Source organism: Narcine bancroftii, chromosome 7 (genome assembly GCF_036971445.1).
Source record: "Narcine bancroftii isolate sNarBan1 chromosome 7, sNarBan1.hap1, whole genome shotgun sequence".
NCBI classification, from domain to species: domain Eukaryota; kingdom Metazoa; phylum Chordata; class Chondrichthyes; order Torpediniformes; family Narcinidae; genus Narcine; species Narcine bancroftii.
Genome location: NC_091475.1, coordinates 190,562,544 through 190,578,945, shown reverse-complemented (window position 1 = coordinate 190,578,945; position 16,402 = coordinate 190,562,544). Strand labels below are relative to the sequence as shown.

The 16,402-nt window shown below is 38.1% G+C and overlaps 1 protein-coding gene across 8 annotated transcripts in view; it reads right to left on the bottom strand.

Moving 5' to 3' along the window:
- The window catches only part of LOC138739525 (F-BAR and double SH3 domains protein 2-like), a 272,286-nt gene that overhangs the window by 148,251 nt on the left and 107,633 nt on the right, over window positions 1-16,402 (bottom strand). For all 8 annotated transcript variants that reach the window (XM_069891780.1, XM_069891784.1, XM_069891787.1 and 5 more), the window contains exons 4-5: window positions 10,632-10,711; window positions 5,975-6,119 (exon numbers count right to left, since the gene is read on the bottom strand). In XM_069891780.1, coding sequence (XP_069747881.1) covers window positions 5,975-6,119; window positions 10,632-10,711 — 225 coding nt within the window. The remainder of the gene's footprint in view (window positions 1-5,974; window positions 6,120-10,631; window positions 10,712-16,402) is intronic.

The following is a 16,402-nucleotide window of genomic DNA, read 5'->3' as shown; positions in this document are numbered from 1 at the left end:
ATATAGCAAAGATAAAGATACATAACCAAAGTTTCAGGCTTTAGCCCTTCATCAAGAAACCTGGTGAGTTCTGGAGCATAGCTTTTCCCATGTTTCATTCTTTATCTTTATGTTTAGATCTTGTTCTCATTTTTGTTTGGGTTTACAGCTTGTTTCCTCTTTCTATTTCTCTTGCAGTTTGATGTAAATGTTTGTTATAAATCTTTTAATTATTGTTGTTTCAGTAATCACATATTCAAAGCTGCTTCCTTCTGGTAACCTCAGTCTGCTTCCCAATTTGTCCTTCAAGTAGGTTTTCAGTTGGTGGTATGCAAACATTGTACCGTAAGTTATACCATATTTGTCCTTCACTTGTTCAAAAGATAATAATTTATTTCCCGAAAAACAATTTTATGAGAAATACAATAAACACGAGGTTACGCATGATACAATATAATTGGTTACACAGGCTATACACTACGCCCCAGAAGTTAAATAAATGGGACCCAACAGTATCAGACAGATGTTTTCGCTGTAAGAAGGAAACAGGAACAACAGTACATGCAATTTGGGCATGTGAGAAATTGGAGAAGTTTTGGGAAGAGATCTAAACCAGGTATTAAATAAAATCACAAAAACCAACATATCAAAAAATCCAGAGATCTTTCTTCTAAATAATATAAGAAGTAAAGAACTTGGACTCGATTTGGATGGAGCACAAAAAAAGATTTATTATGATAGCCTTAGCTGTAGCAAAAAAAATGTTATATGTCAACCTGGAAATTAGAAGATAGCCTGAGAATACAGCAGTGGTACGTAGAAATGAATAAATGTATTCCATTGGAAAAAATAACATATAATTTAAGAAATAACATCACAGTATTCGAAAAAATTTGGGAACCGTACATGGAACACAACAGAGAAGTCCTACCGCGGACCTCCACCGCCTAAAATGACAGAAGGAGAAGAAGAAATGAACTGACCCAGTATGTAAAAGTAGAAGACACAAATTTCTTGTTTATTTTCATTGAGTGATGACATTGTTTAATGGGTTTAATGTATCATATATGTTGAACGTTGAGTGAGTGGGGGGGGGGGTGAAGGAGGGAGGGAAGGGAGGGGGGAACAGGGGAGAAAATGACACTGTGTATATTCAAGAGGGAAATGTTTGTGTGTATTTTGGTCAGTATGGTTCATAGTGTGAAAAATAAAAAATAAAAATAAAAAAAAAGAAACCTGGCAATCAGGTTCTTTTGTTTAAATGTGGGCTACCTGCACTCTGGGAACTGAAGAATGTTTTAGATTAAAATGGAACTTCCAGGTCATTTTGTCTGGATTTCCTCCCACAAGAAATTTGGCTATCTTCAAAAATAAGGGCATTTGAGCTCAGTAGGAACTACATTTTGGGTGAGAAGTCAAACTTAAAATTTAAAGTAAGGGACGCAACCTAGGTAGCAAAGGAATTGGAATATTGGCAAGAGCGTTCCATGCAAGGTTTAAGAGCAGGGAGGTTATGCTACAACTGTACAAAGTACTGGTGAGACTGCATCTAGAGTACCCTGTGCAATTCTGGTCTCCTTATTTGAGGAAGGATGCACTAGCTTTAGAGGTGATCCAAAGGAGGCTCAGCAAGTTGATATCAGAGATGAAAGGGTTGGCCTATGAGGAGCGATTGAATCACCTGGGAATGTACTCACTGGAATTTAGAAGAATGAGAAGGAATCTTATGGAAAAATATAAAATTAGAAAGATTGAGGAAGGTAAGTTTCCATTGGAAGGTGAGACCAGAACTAAGGGTCATAGCCTCAAGATTCAGGGTAATAAATTTAGGACAGAAATGAGGAGGAAATAATAAGGAGCTTTAATCCAGTTTACAAAATTCGGTCCAAAACCAAACTTAACCAAAACTTTAAATGAAAAAAATCCCATTCTCACCTATCAAAAGCTTTTTCTGCATCTAAAGATACTGCTATACTTAAGTCCTTTTTATTTTTGGGCTAAATGAATTATACTTAATAGTCTTACTATATTTTCAGAAGTTTGTCTATTTTTATGTTCACACGTAGTCATCCATTCTTTCGAAGATAACAATATTGATAAATTATCTTCCTATTTATTTTTCATTTTATTTAAATCTGATGTAATCATTTTTTCTTGTAATAAAGCATACATTTCTGAAATAAAACTTTTGATCCATTATTTTTCTTAATGGAGTATTTTACAACCTTAACAACTGGTTTGAGACTTTAAAAATTTCAACTGGCATTTATTCGGTTAGCTTTGGCAGTAGCCATGAAATGTATTGCAGTTACTTGGAAGAATGATGTGGAATTAAATATTCAAAGATGGCATTCTGAATTAAGATCCTGTATTCATTTAGATAAAATAACATAATTTATATAATAACTATTCTTTGTTTTATTTAAAATGTGGACTCCTTATCTGAAATGTGTGGAGTTGGACATAGCTTAAAAGTAGTTTTTTAAAATTGCTGTTAAGGATGTAATATACTCCATAGCAGTACTTATAATTTTTGTATATTTCTTTTGGCTCCTTGGGTATATAAAGATTTGTATAAGGGGATTATGGGAGGGGGAGGAGGGTTAAAATGTATTAGTAGTATTTTAGTGTATTTTTTTGTATGTATTATGTTTAAATAAAGAAGTTTGTCTATTTCTAACAAAAACTGCTTGATCCATATTTATTAATTCAGGAACATAATCATTAATTCCATTTGCTAATACCTTTGCAATAATTTTATAGTCAACATTTAACAATGAAATAGCACTATATGAAGCTGGTTTTAATGGATCTCTATCTTTTTTTAGGAATAACCTGTAATTATCACTGTTGAAAAAATTTCTGGAATATTATGAGATCTAAAGGCTTGTTCTATTACCTTCATAAATAAAGGAATTAATAAATATTTAAATTCTTTATAAAATTCAACTGGAAATCCATCTACTCCAGGAAATTTATTATTTTGGAAACAATTATGTGCATCATAGATCTCTTGTTCAGTAAGAAGTCTATCTAAATCATCTTTATCTGTTTCAGTTAGTCTCGGTAATATAATTTGTGACAAATATTCATCTATAACTGCTTCATCTTGCAATGATACAGATGTTTATAATTTTTTCATATAATTCCTTAAAAGTTTTATTTATTTCTGATGTTTAAATATCACTTCATTATTATTTTGTTGTACTTCTTGAATCTTATTTCCAATTTATCGACTCTCTCTGAGGCAGTATTTATCATCTTTAAAGCATTATCCACTTTCAACTATCAAATCTGTTTAAACTTGCTTCAATTCTGCAGTCAACAATTTAAAATTATTCTCCAAAGTTTCAGTAAGTCCATCTATTTTAGTCTCATTCTTATTAATTTCTTTCTTAAAAATCTTTTTCTTGCCTCTAAATCGTTCCTCTTCTGAACTTGACATTTCTTCTTCACTCTCATACTCTTCTGAAGCCTCTTCCACTGGAGAAGTGTCATCTTCTTATCCAGAGTCTTGCTTTTTTTTCCAACTTTTCTTAAATTCTATACCACACAGCCTGACTTCTCGCGCATGCTTGATACAGTTTTTGTTTTTCCTCCAATGTCATCTTTGCAGAACATCACTGAGAAGGCTCCAGAGGAAGGTCCCTCACCAGGGACTTCAATGATGGATCCAGAGAGGACTTCAGTGGCCTTCTTCATTGACAAGGTAGGCTCAACTTCTTTCTTTCTTCCGATTTTTTGGTAGGTGTTAATTTTGGATTTTTTTTTAGGTGACATCTTTTTTCTTTTGTTGATTACCTTAAATTAACTTTAAAGTAGTTTTTATTATAAAAACTTTTCTTAATATAGAATTTTAAAATTGATCCTGCAAGAGTCGATAGGGTGCGTGGTGCTTCTCATGGTATCACGTGACGTCCCCCAAGGCTGGAATTCCTCATTGGAAAATTACGGAGTAGAAATATTATTTATCTTTCTATTGACAGAGAAGACAAAATGCTAAAATAAATTGTGGATGCAGAAAAGCAGAGTAAAAGCACAGAAGGAAATGGTCAAGAATGCAACCCCAAGAAAGATTAACTGTTTGTTTCAGGAAAAAGAAACAAAGTGGAGAAAAGAAATCCAAATCTACCAATTCAGTTAGTGAAGTGTGCAAATTTTATAAACTGAACCAGCAAACAGCCAAGAATAATTCTGACCTTCAAGTCACTAAATCATTCCATTAAAAGTGCATTACGAATATAATGAGAGCTGATTGCACAAGCAAAATGCAACACTCACCGAATAGTGGTGACACTCTAGAAAATCCATCAGGAGACATCTACTCACTAAAGCTAGCCATCAGCAAAGTTAATAACAAAAGAAATGAGAAAGTGCATTTAAAATTGAAATTGGCTCGAGACTGACTGAAGGGGTACCAGGTATCAGAACTGGATGTCAGTGAGAGGGTGCCGAGGGCATTGAAGACTTCCTGAGAGTGCCAGATCTGGAGCTCGGGTTACCAAAAGATTGGACTGGAGGGAGCACTGGAAGCAAATGTATAAACACTTGGTGACTCTGGGGAGATTCCCTTTTGCTTCTCTTTCTCTGACTATAGAGGCACTTCAGGCAATTTCTGCTGATGACAAATCTGCCTGCTTTACATCAGACTAAAGAAAATTTTTACAAGGTTACACCTGTTTTATTACATGACAAGGAATCTTGAATCTTGAAATAATTTCTCTACATTCACCCCACTGAATTTCTGCACCATGGTCTCATGAATCTAAGATATTATTTAAAAGCAGCATTTATGGCATAAGAAAAATCAAATCAATTGTTTTGCAATTTAATTTGTTTTCTTTAATTTCAATTTGCTATTATTGCTTACATTGACCTCGTGTTTCACAAAATCCTTCTCTCAGATGAGAATGTCACAGTTCAGCAAGATGCAGCGTACATAATACATTATAAATATCCATTTTTGGCAGCATTTTGAAAAGATTGAAAGGTGATCTTATTGAAACAAAAATCTGAGGATTAGCATACAATGTCAAGAGGACATTTTGTTTATGGGATATCTCAAAACTAAGCGCAAAATTTCAGAATATAGATCACCCATTTCAGATGGTGATCAGGAGTATTTTCTTTTCTCAGAGTCATAAATCTCTGGATTTCTTTTTGCTAGAAAGCTGAGGAGACAGAAAAAAATGAATATATTCAAGATGGTGGCCAATGTACATTTAAAGCATAAAGAGTGTCCAGGATATGGTGAGAATGAGAGATCAATTTCTAGCTTGAGTGACCAACTCCATTCTCATGTTTCAGAGCCCAGTTTTAGTATATTTCCAGTCCAGCAAAATAATGCTAATCATTAACTGGAAACAGTTCAACACCGCCTCTGCAAAATCTTCCCAATTTACTGAGAAGATGCAAAATGACATCAATGTCTTATCCAGGCCAATATCTCACAACTTCACTTGGCTATAATGGACAGGATATACATTATTAGCGATTGTTTAATAGCAGACTCCTAAAACAAACTATCTAATCAGTTCTTTCATATTCTCAATAAACAGCTGACTCAAAAGGCTGCTTTGCTTGCTCTGGTAAAAAATAGTCCAATGAAAATAGAAATTGATTCAAGTTAATTTATAATGGGAAAATGTATATGAATAGCATAGTGAAGTTTGCAGTCTCTGCTAGCTTTTCCAGTTTCTTCCCATATCTGAATATTGATGCTTTAATTGGCTACCTCCTTGTTTAGGTAAGTGGCAAATAAATCAAAGGAGAATTGCAGGGCCATAATAAAGAAAACCTAAATGGTCTGAAGGGAATCCTCTGATGGGATAAAAATTAAAAAGGTTTAATAGTCTCCCTCTGCACTATGAAACAAACTTGAATGAAAAGTTAACACTGCAGAAAAATGGAATTTCAAAGGTATTTGTATTTTGCATAGCTCTACAAAATTAATTGGTTAAGGAGAAGACATTTAGCAATATCAATTTGCAAATACCTTTTTCAGCTGCTGTTCTTTAATGCTTTTTACAATTTTAGCAGGTTCCAAGATGTGATTCCTATAGTTTTCAGATGCAATGATTCGAGATTGGGCCAAATGCAAGGTTCCTTCTAGATAGGATTTCCATACTGCAAGAATGCTTCTGTAATTTAAAAAAAAAGATTGTTACTTTTCTTGTTTTGTGGGGTTTTCTCCCCCTCCACTAGTTGTGAGAAATTGTGTTAATTAAAAGGAAAACTTGGAAATGCCAGGTTACGCAAACATTTTAATTCTGTCCTTCTGGATTTGGACCAATTTCAGCTGAACAGAGTACCACGATATTTTCTACGTAAACATTTGAATAAAGTGGTAGAATCATTTATAACAAATCTATAACAATTTTCTTTATTTAAAAATGGCCTCATTAGTTAAGATCAAGAGAGACTAGGAACAGGATCTGAATCTTTCATTTTCTGATAGGGTCTGGGATTCAATTTGTAATTTGATTAATACTGGCTCCTTTTATACATGAATATGCTTATTGCAATTTAAAGTGGTCCATAGAGTACATATGTCCAAAGTTAAATTATCTCATTTTTATTCTGATATAAATCCTCCATGAGACTAATGTAAAATTGCTGAGGCTTCACATGTTTTGGACTTGCCCCATTTAGAAAAATATTGGAAAGATATTTTTCAAGCATTAATGGTGATTCTAAGGTTAAATTGGAACCTTGCCCTTCAATTGTTCTTTTCAGATGATTTCAAGATTTTGATTTTTTTATTGACTTCAATTCAAAAATGAAATTTATCTTTTACTTCATTGATAGCCAGATGGGAAATTTTGATTAAATCCAAAGATAGCACTCCACCAACCCACACACAATGGTTAAATGATATTATGACTTGTTTAAGTTTAGAAAAAAAAAGCCATTAAAGATTCAAATACTAATTTCTTAAAGGCATGCTCCATAAAAGGGGCCCATTATCACAATCTAATGTTTAAGGGTTGTTATACACTTTAGTGCTGTGCTACTTCCAGGTTGTCAGCACTTAACACCCACGTTGGTTTTTTTTTCTCCAGCCTTGTATAGTGGCAGAGGTTTTGAATTAATAGGGGTGCTTTTTTTCTTTTTCTTGTCATTTGTATTTCAATATATCATTGTATTGTTTAATTTTTATATTATGGCAAACTTCAATAAAAATATCTTAAAAAGAAATATGGTAGAATCTACCAAAACTGCACATTTAATGATACCTTTACCTTGGAACTTTTTATTGCATCCAGTATAGCATATGTGAAATTAGCTAAATTTTGCCACTAAATACAAAATGTGGAGACAGATGGCAAAAAAATTTAAGGGAATCACTACTATTGTATTACATTTTCATTATTCTTGCATCATTGCTGATTTCTTTCTTCAGTGTTTCAAACTTTCAAATTCAATTCCTTAAAATGTCAATGTCATCAAAGGAAAACGGAATAGAGAAAATGCAAAGCTGGGCAGAGAGAGCGGCAGATGGATTTCAATCCAGGAAAGTGTGAAATGACACAATTTGAAAAGACCAACTTGAAAGTGGAATACATAGTTAACGGCAGGATTCTTAACAGTGTGGAGGAACAGAGGGATCTAGAGATTCATGTCCATGGATCCCCCAAGTTTGCTGTGCATGATGATTGGGTGGTTAAAAAGGTGCAAGGTGTGCTAGCCTTCATCAGTCAGGATTGAATTCAAGAGTCATGAAGTAATGTTGCAGCTCTATAAAACTCTCGTTAGATCACACTTAAAACTATTGCTTTCAGTTCTGATTGCCTCATTACAGGAAGGATATAAATGTTGTAGAGAGGGTGTGGAGGAGATTTATCAGGATATTGCCTGGATACACACACACCTTAAACAGATGCATACACACTCTCACAGAGAGGTGGGTGCCTGGAATATATTGCCAGGGTGGTGGAGACTAGTACAATCAGAACATTTAAAGGATCCTTAGATAGACACATGGATGCAAGAAAAATGGAGAGTTATGGACAGTGAGGGAGGGAAGGATTAAATCACGTTTACAAACGTCGGCACAACATTGTGCGCCAAAGGGCCTGTGCTGCGCTAAAAATGTTCTACGTTCTGAAAGTTGAGTGGAAGAGTAATTCATTGTCCATGAAAACACCTCACATTCATTTGAGCCTTGAAGCTGTAACCAGCAGATGTGGGACAGTCATGGGTTCCTGTATATTTGGATATGCAGAAGGCCTTTGGTAAGGTGCAAAACAAGAGAGTTGTACACAAAATCATCAGACATGGAATTGGGATATGAAAATGAAAGTTGATCAACAGGAAGAAATCCAGAATAAGCATAAACTACTTTGAGTGGGGAGGCAGTAATGTGGAGGGTGCCAACAGGGTGGATACTGAGGCACCAGCTGCCCATAATTACATCAAATGGCAAGGGATTAAACATTAAATATCCCTGTATTTTCAAGATAGGTAATACTGTGGGCTGAGGGTCATGAAGAAAGGTTTCAGGATATATCCACAGTTTAAGTGAACAAGTGACAGGATGGGAGATGGAATACAAATGTGGAAAAATTGTCAGAAAAAAAAGATAGGCAGAGTACATTTTTGAAATGACAAGAGATTGAAAAGGCTGGCATTCAAAGGGTTGTGAGTGCCCATTTATACAAATAATAATATGTGAGAAGAGGATATAATTAGGATGTCTTAATGTAATTATAGAAGGCACCGAGTAAAATCGACCTGAAATAATATGTATAGGTATGGTCTCCCTACAGGAGGAAAGGAGGTCAAGCAAAAGAGGGAGTCCAATAGATGTTTACTAAACTTATTAGACAAAGGATCTTTAGAGGAGTAGAGCAAGTTAGTCAGCATCCATGGTAGAAATGGTCAATTAATGTATTATGTCAAGAGTCAGATGAGGTGAAAACACACATATAAATGGGGAAAAGCTCAGGGAGAAGCCAAGGCGATAAGACAACAAGACAGAGCGTGGGAAGTGGAGATGGAAAAATCATTAATAAGGGGGTTTGGAGAAAGTTGAAAAAAAGAGACAGGCAGACAGACAAAAAGTGCAGGAGTAGCTAAAGAGATGGAAATAGAGGAATAAGCATTACCTAAAATTAGAAAAAATAATATTGGTCCATGTGGTTATCTTTTCAGCTGCCCACAAGGAATAATGATGAACTGTTCCTCAAGTTTACATTTAGCCTCACACCGACATGCTTCACCATCAGGCCTTAGAACAGTCATGCCCAGAAAATTACATTGTGACAGAAATAAATAAATAGTAAAATTGAATATAAACTTTTATTTATGAATAAATTCTGGTGGGTCTACATTTAATTGGGGAATGACTTACACAGTTAAGATTAATGCTTTTCCTTTGGATTCAATGCAAATCAAATGAAATATAACAAATATTGACCGATTTTTCATTGAAATCAAATACAGTACGACTCCAATTATCCGAAATGGTCGGAACCAGCCCTATGTCAGATAAATGATTTTTTCCGAGAACTGGTCATTTTTTAAAAACAGCCCAGTACCAACAACAAACTCAAAGCTTTTTTAAGCATTAAAATAATGTTTAATTATCACCAAAAAAAATGCTGGCCACCGGTGATCACCGAGTCGAACCCAAATCGGCCACCAATCACTGAGACCACCCAACTGCCGCTGCTGATCCCCAACACAAACCCACCACCGCTGCTGATCCCCGGGGAGGCTTCCCAGGCCAGTGGAACACTCATTCGTGAGTCGGCAGGTTCCTGTCTCCCCAGTGCTCCCAACTCCAAATTCTCCCATAGGCTTACCACACACATGCACTGAGGAAATAAGCAGAGGAGAGGATTCAGAATCAATGTTGGCATCTGGGGTGCCGAGGAAGGAGGGAGGGAAGGGAACGCCACTGAGTCCAAGGTCCCACTCCTGCCCAGGAGCCCGATGTCCCCACTCCTGCCCAGGAACCAGACGACCCTGCTCCTGCGCGGGAGGCTGCTCTCCTGATGACCCCGGGACAAAGGATTCTTCCGACCACTTGCGGCTGGAAGACAGTGGCACACATTTTGAGAGGGAGAGTTGGAGAGAAAAATCATTAGGGGAAGGTAAAGAAGAAATGGAAAAAGGGAGGGGGAGTTACCTGAAACGTGGACAATCATCATTTTAATTTCATGTCAAGTGAATTTTTTTTCAACTTGTGAGGTCAGCTCGGCTCCCGAAAAAATTTTGGATCAATGAGGATTTCAGAGAATCTAATTTTGGTTAATCAGAGTTGTACTGTATATCAAGAGTGGGTATTTTAAATGTCAATACTCTAGTGAGAAACTTCCTTTAAATTGTCTTTAAAATGCATAGAATTATTCATACATTTTCAGATATTTTTGATGAAGTGGTTGATCACCTTTTGTTAAATGCTGCAAACAAATATCATCACCAAGGGTCAAATATGCTTTTAATACCAGATTAATTAAACAGCTATTCAAATGCTGATTCTGTGTGCAAGAATACAAGAGCTATTCAATGACAGTGACTACCTGCACAATTTTATTGATATATAATAGTCCTGATCATATGCACACACCCAGAAACTTAAAAAAGCCAAACTTAACATGCCACCTGCACTTGAATTGTTTTTTTCCCCCCCCACAAAGAACTTTTACCTGTTGTGTTCACTTTTTTCATCAATCTTTAATCCAATCCAGTCCCTCTTGAGGTATTGCGTTGTCAGTTTCTGCAGAGCCTAAAATCATAATAAAAAAATAATTTTGAGTTTGAGGTGAAAAAAAGAAAGTTTACAGACCCTGTGACTGTATCTAACACACAAAATTGCTGGATAAACTCAGCAGGTCCTGTAGCATCCACAGGAGGCAAAGACATATAATCAACGTTTTGGGTCCGAGCCCTTTGCAAAAAGCAAGCAGGCACCTGAACAAAAAGGCAGGGGGAAGAGGGAAGAAAGGGCATAGGCAGGAGCATAGGTGGACGTGGATAAAAGGGGAAAAGAGAAGCTAAGAATTGATTGGTGAATAGTGGCAACTGTGAATGCAGACCTGAAGGAAAGAGGGAGTGGGGGAGAGAGAGCGTGGGGGGGGCGGGGGAGAGAGAGGGGGAGAGAGAGCGGGGAGAGAGCGTGGGCGAGAGAGAGCGGGGGAGAGAGAGCGGGGGAGAGAGAGCGGGGGAGAGAGAGCGGGGGAGAGAGCGCGGGGGGAGAGAGACAGACAGAGGCTAGAGAAAAGGAGACACAGGGGAGGCCCAAAGGAAATTGGTTGTCAATATTAATGCCACCTGGCTGGAGGTTGCCCAGACAGAACACGAGGTGTTGTTTCTCCAATTTGCGCGAGACCATAAACAGACATGTCAGCAATGGTAATGGGTAGGGGAATGGAAATGGTTTGCTATTGGGAGATACCTGCTATTGCACCAGACAGAGCAAAAGTGCTCAACTAAGTGAACTCCCAGTCTCTCCGATGTAGAGCAATCTACCTGTGCAGATTCACAGGTGAAATGCTGCTTCCCTTGAGAAAACTGGTGGTGAGGGAAAAGATGTGAGCACAAGTGTAGCATTTCTTGCAGTCAAGGTGCAGGTATCAATGAGGGAATTGGTGGGAAGGAGGAGTGGAGGAGGGAATCACGGAGGGAGTGGTCCCAGCGGAAGGCAGAGAGGAGAAAATGTGTCTGGTGGTGACATCATGTTGTAGGTGGTGGGGATTGCATCTGAAGGCTGGTGGGTGATATGCAAGGACAAGAGGAATCCTATGCTTGCTGTGCCTAAGCGACAGGGCAAATGTGTGGTAAATGGAAGATATCCAGGTGAGGGCAGAGTTGATAGTAGTAGAGGGGAAGACCTTGTCCTGGAAGACTATGTGATGGAGAAAGAACAGAGTTCTCTGTGCTCCTAGGATGAGGTCTTCCATGTGAGAGGCAAGATGTCCTCCTCAGTCATAAAATGTGGCTTTCCCTCTACTACCATCAAGTCTGCCCTTATTCACATATCCTCCATTTTCCGCACATCTGCCCTGTCTCCCTTCATCCAGCTCTGCACTCACAGAACTAACCACCTTCCGCAACCAATTTTCAGCTTTTCTCTCCTGCCATCTTATCCACATCTGCCTATGGCCTCTTGGATGTTGGCTGTGGTCCTCCCCCTTCCCTTTTAAATCAGGTTCTTGCCTGCTTTTTGCTCATACCTTGACAAAGGCCTCAGGCCTGAAATGTTGGTAAATATCTTTGCCTCTTATGGATGCTGCGGGACTTGCTGAGTTTTGTGTATTAATTTGAGTTTAAGCGACGTATACATACTGTAAAATAATAGTCTTATCACTGGCGTCACTAGGGGAGGTGCAGTGTTTCAGCAGAAATGTATTATTTTAAAAAAAAATTCCTGTAGTTACTTATAACAACAAAAACATTTTTTTGTCAGCACAGCTTTCATTTATATCAATATACATACAAGGCTAAAACTCTATGGTAATTTACTTTTGAATCTTGGAGTGTCCGTCAGCTCACGTGAGCATTTCGGCCATTAGTTCACATGGGGACCTGTCCCCAAGTTTGTCTAGATGTCGGAGACACCTGCCTCTCTCCTGCTCGGTGTGGTGAAAGTCTGTAGGAAATGGGCCTTGAAAGCCTTGTACTGACCTTCAGCTGGAGGATTGCTCAGAAAAGTTTAGCTTTAGTGGCCGACTCCTCGTCTCGTGATGTGACGACGTGCCAACATTTGGTAGCCTCGCGAGTCGTATTGCATAGGTTGAAATGTGCCTCGGCCTGAATGAACCTCGCGCGTGGTCTGTGTGGCCAGAACGCTGGCAGCCTAATGGCAACCACACTCAGTGCTGGTTCGTCAGCCTTTGTGTTGGGTTCAAAGACGGGAATTGTGGCATTTTCTGGAGGCAAAGCTACAAAGGAAAACGCCTGCTTCTAGTTGAGATGAGCAGAAAAACTGTTTTATTCCCTTTTCAGCCTACTTTTTAAGTCACTTCTGGTTCACCCATCCCAAAACTGGAAGCGACGTCATGACACCCCAGACGTGTTTCTCAGCTCATGGGCTTCGTCCACAAGGTTGAGGGGGGGGTCCAGCACCATCTTAGCACGGACCCTTGGGATGCATGGTTGGCATTATGGAGACGATTCGCATGTGAAGCCCTGTCTCCCCGGCTGTCGCTGCAGGAATTACAATTTACGAGTAACATCAGTCCAAATATAGGAGGAGGTCCACTGGGGGGTGGGGGGAGAGGGGGTGTGATACCATGAGTTACTGCACTGGGTGACAACAGCCCTAGTGATACCACTGAGTCTTATACATAGCAGAGTTCAAAAATTACAAGACTGAAGGAGTTTACCATGTATCAAACCTCATGAAATGCTTCAAACACCATCCAGCACTTTTACATGAGTAAACAAAATTTCCACTCTAGCAGAATACTACTTTGTATTCCTATTGAATTCATAGTATCTGCCTTCCCATCCTCACTGCATTGTATTTGTAGAATTCAATAGTATTTGTGCAATCAAAACCAATGAAAATAAATCGATATGGACACTGCAACAAAAATATCCAGGTTAAAAAAATCTGCTGATGCTGAGGTCGAGAGCAATAGACGAAATTGCTGGAGAAACTCAGTAGGCCATGCTGCACCCATGGGAAGGGAAAGGTAGTCGACATTTTGGGTGTGACCTGCCAGAGTTTCTCCAAGACTTGAGTACTGCTACAAAAATATCCATACAATAAGGTGTAAGCCACTTTGATTAATAAAAAGTACTGCATTTTAAAAGTACTAATTTTAACAGAAAATGTAAAAATACAAGACATCATCGCAAAATATGAACAATAGATCAATCTTCAAAACAAAAAACACAGAGAATAAAGTAATAGAAGCCTGATGTTTTGCTTAAATTTGAGATTATTGAGCCATTTACTACAGTTAACATAGCACAGAAATACCAAAAACCTTTAGTAATTAAAATACCTTTTGGCAAAAAATTTAAATAAATTTTCACAGGCAACTGAAGCGGCATATAGAAATACAAAATGACAGTTTCCAAATACAAATTCACACCATGCAATTGCATAAAATTATTTAGAATAGGAATAACCGATTACATGCACAAGATTATAAATGCCCTCCATCTGACTGCAAAGTAGTAGAACTACAAAGCTACTGAGGATACAAAAAGTACCATAGTAATTCTATTCAAACGTGAGCAAAGAATTGAACCACTACAAAAGCTAACGAAAAGACTCGAGAACCAGTTTCTGTGTACACACCATCAAGAAGGACTTTGTGGGGTTTGCCTACCAGCCAACCTTGACCCACTTTAATCTGCCCATCAACCAAACAGATGCACAACAGATGCCATCTCCCTCACCCTTCATTTGGTCCTAGAGCACATGGTTTCCAAGGAGATAGACAATTGAACAAAAAAAACAATACCATCGCCACGAGCAGACTCATTCCCAATCTTCAGGATCTAGGCTTCAGGGTTCTCCTCTTCCTTGACTTCCTATCTATCAGACCACAATCAGTAAAATGAGTAAGAACACCTTTTCCACAATCACACTCAACTCCGATGCTCCTCAAGGATGTGTACTCAGTACCAACGATACTCCCTCAACACAACTGTATAGCTAACTATCACCCCCAGCTCCATATAAAAAAAATAGCAGATAACACTACAGTAGTGAAATGAGTATCAAATAACAATGAGATGGAAGAGACTGAAAGTCTAGTAGCATGGTGTGAAGATAATCTTTCAACATCAATAAGGAGATGATCATGGACTTCAGGAGAGGGGGCAGAGTACACATCCTTGCCCACATTAATGTGCTAAATTGGAAAGAGTAGAGGCAGAGTCAATTTTCTAGGAATAAAATATTTCCAATGACCTGACCTGTGACAAGTTCCATGACATGATAATCAAGAAACCACATCAATGTCTCTACTTTTATTGAAGACTTAGAAAGTTCAGAACATCCCCCTTGATCCTCAATTTCTACAAGGGCACCAATGAAAGCATACTTGCTGGATGCATCACAATGTGGTATGGGAGCTGTTCTGTTCAAGATCAGAAGAAACAACAGAATGCAATGAATGCTGCTTAAAACAGAGATAACCCCCTCCCCCTCCCCCACATGGATTCTACCTATATTTCCTGCTTCGAGGAAAAGCAGCCAACAAACAAAAACCCAACACAGCCTGAATACACTAATCTCCCTCCTGCCATCGGAAAGAAGGCTTAAGAGTGTGAAAGCATGCCACAAGAAGCTTAAAGACAGTCTCATCCCGGCCGACATCAGTCTCCTAAATGAACCATATAACCATGCTCTCATGTTGTCTCTGCTTATGGATAATTGGTCTTCCTTTTCACTGTCATCTTATACCCTCTATAGGTTGCTATGTGTGATGTTAGAGGCAACATGTTGGTCTGCTTGCAAAAGAACCCTTCTCACTGTTGTAGGTATTTTGTGATACATAAATTTGATCTGGTCTACAAATACACTTATTTGCCATTGATTTCATGACAGTTGAAATGACAGCATTATAATTAGAATTGAATCAAGATTTGATCTAGCCTCTTGTCGAACATCAGTTGCTTTATATTTGTTTTTTCCTTTCTAAGGCTCATCACCCATTCAAATGTAATGTTAACAAATTAATCCAAAGTCTGATAAATATAATAGATGTTTTTATGTTTATGAATACACAATGTTCCGTACGGTTCCAGTTTTTAGATAAACTCAACTAATGGACATGGGACCTCATAGAAAGAATGTCAGCACCCCTACTTCCTTAGGAGCTAAAGGAAGTTTAGCATGGGAAGTTTTTCCCATGTGTGACATCGGAAACCTTCACAAACTTCTACAGATGTGTAGTGTGCTGACATGGTGAATGCAGCCTTAATTTTAACATTTAATTTGGATGGGTACACGGATTGCAGAGTTATGGAGGACTATGGACTAGATGCAGGTCAGTGGGACTAGGCAGAAAAATGGATCGGCACAGACTCGAAGGGCCTGCTTCTGTGCTGTAAACATTCTATGGTTTTTTTTTATCACAACCTGGTGTAGGGGCATCAATATTTCTGAGTGGAAAGCCCTGCAAAAGGTAGTGGACATAGGCTAGTACATTACAGGCAAAACTCTCGCCGCCATCATGAAAATCTACTTGGAATGTTGCCATCAGAAAGCAGCAGCGATCAAGGATCCACACCACACAAACTTGCTCTGTTCTCACTGTTGCCATCAGCAGAGTGACAGGTGCCACAAGACTCATACCACCAGATTCAGGAACAGTTGCTACCCATCTACCATCAAACTCCTAAACAACAGTCTCAGTTAAGGATTCTTACTTTGCACATTTATTAATGAATTTTAAAAATATATTTCAGTTTATTTACATTTCTCTTTTTTGTATTCACATCTTTTCACTTTAGT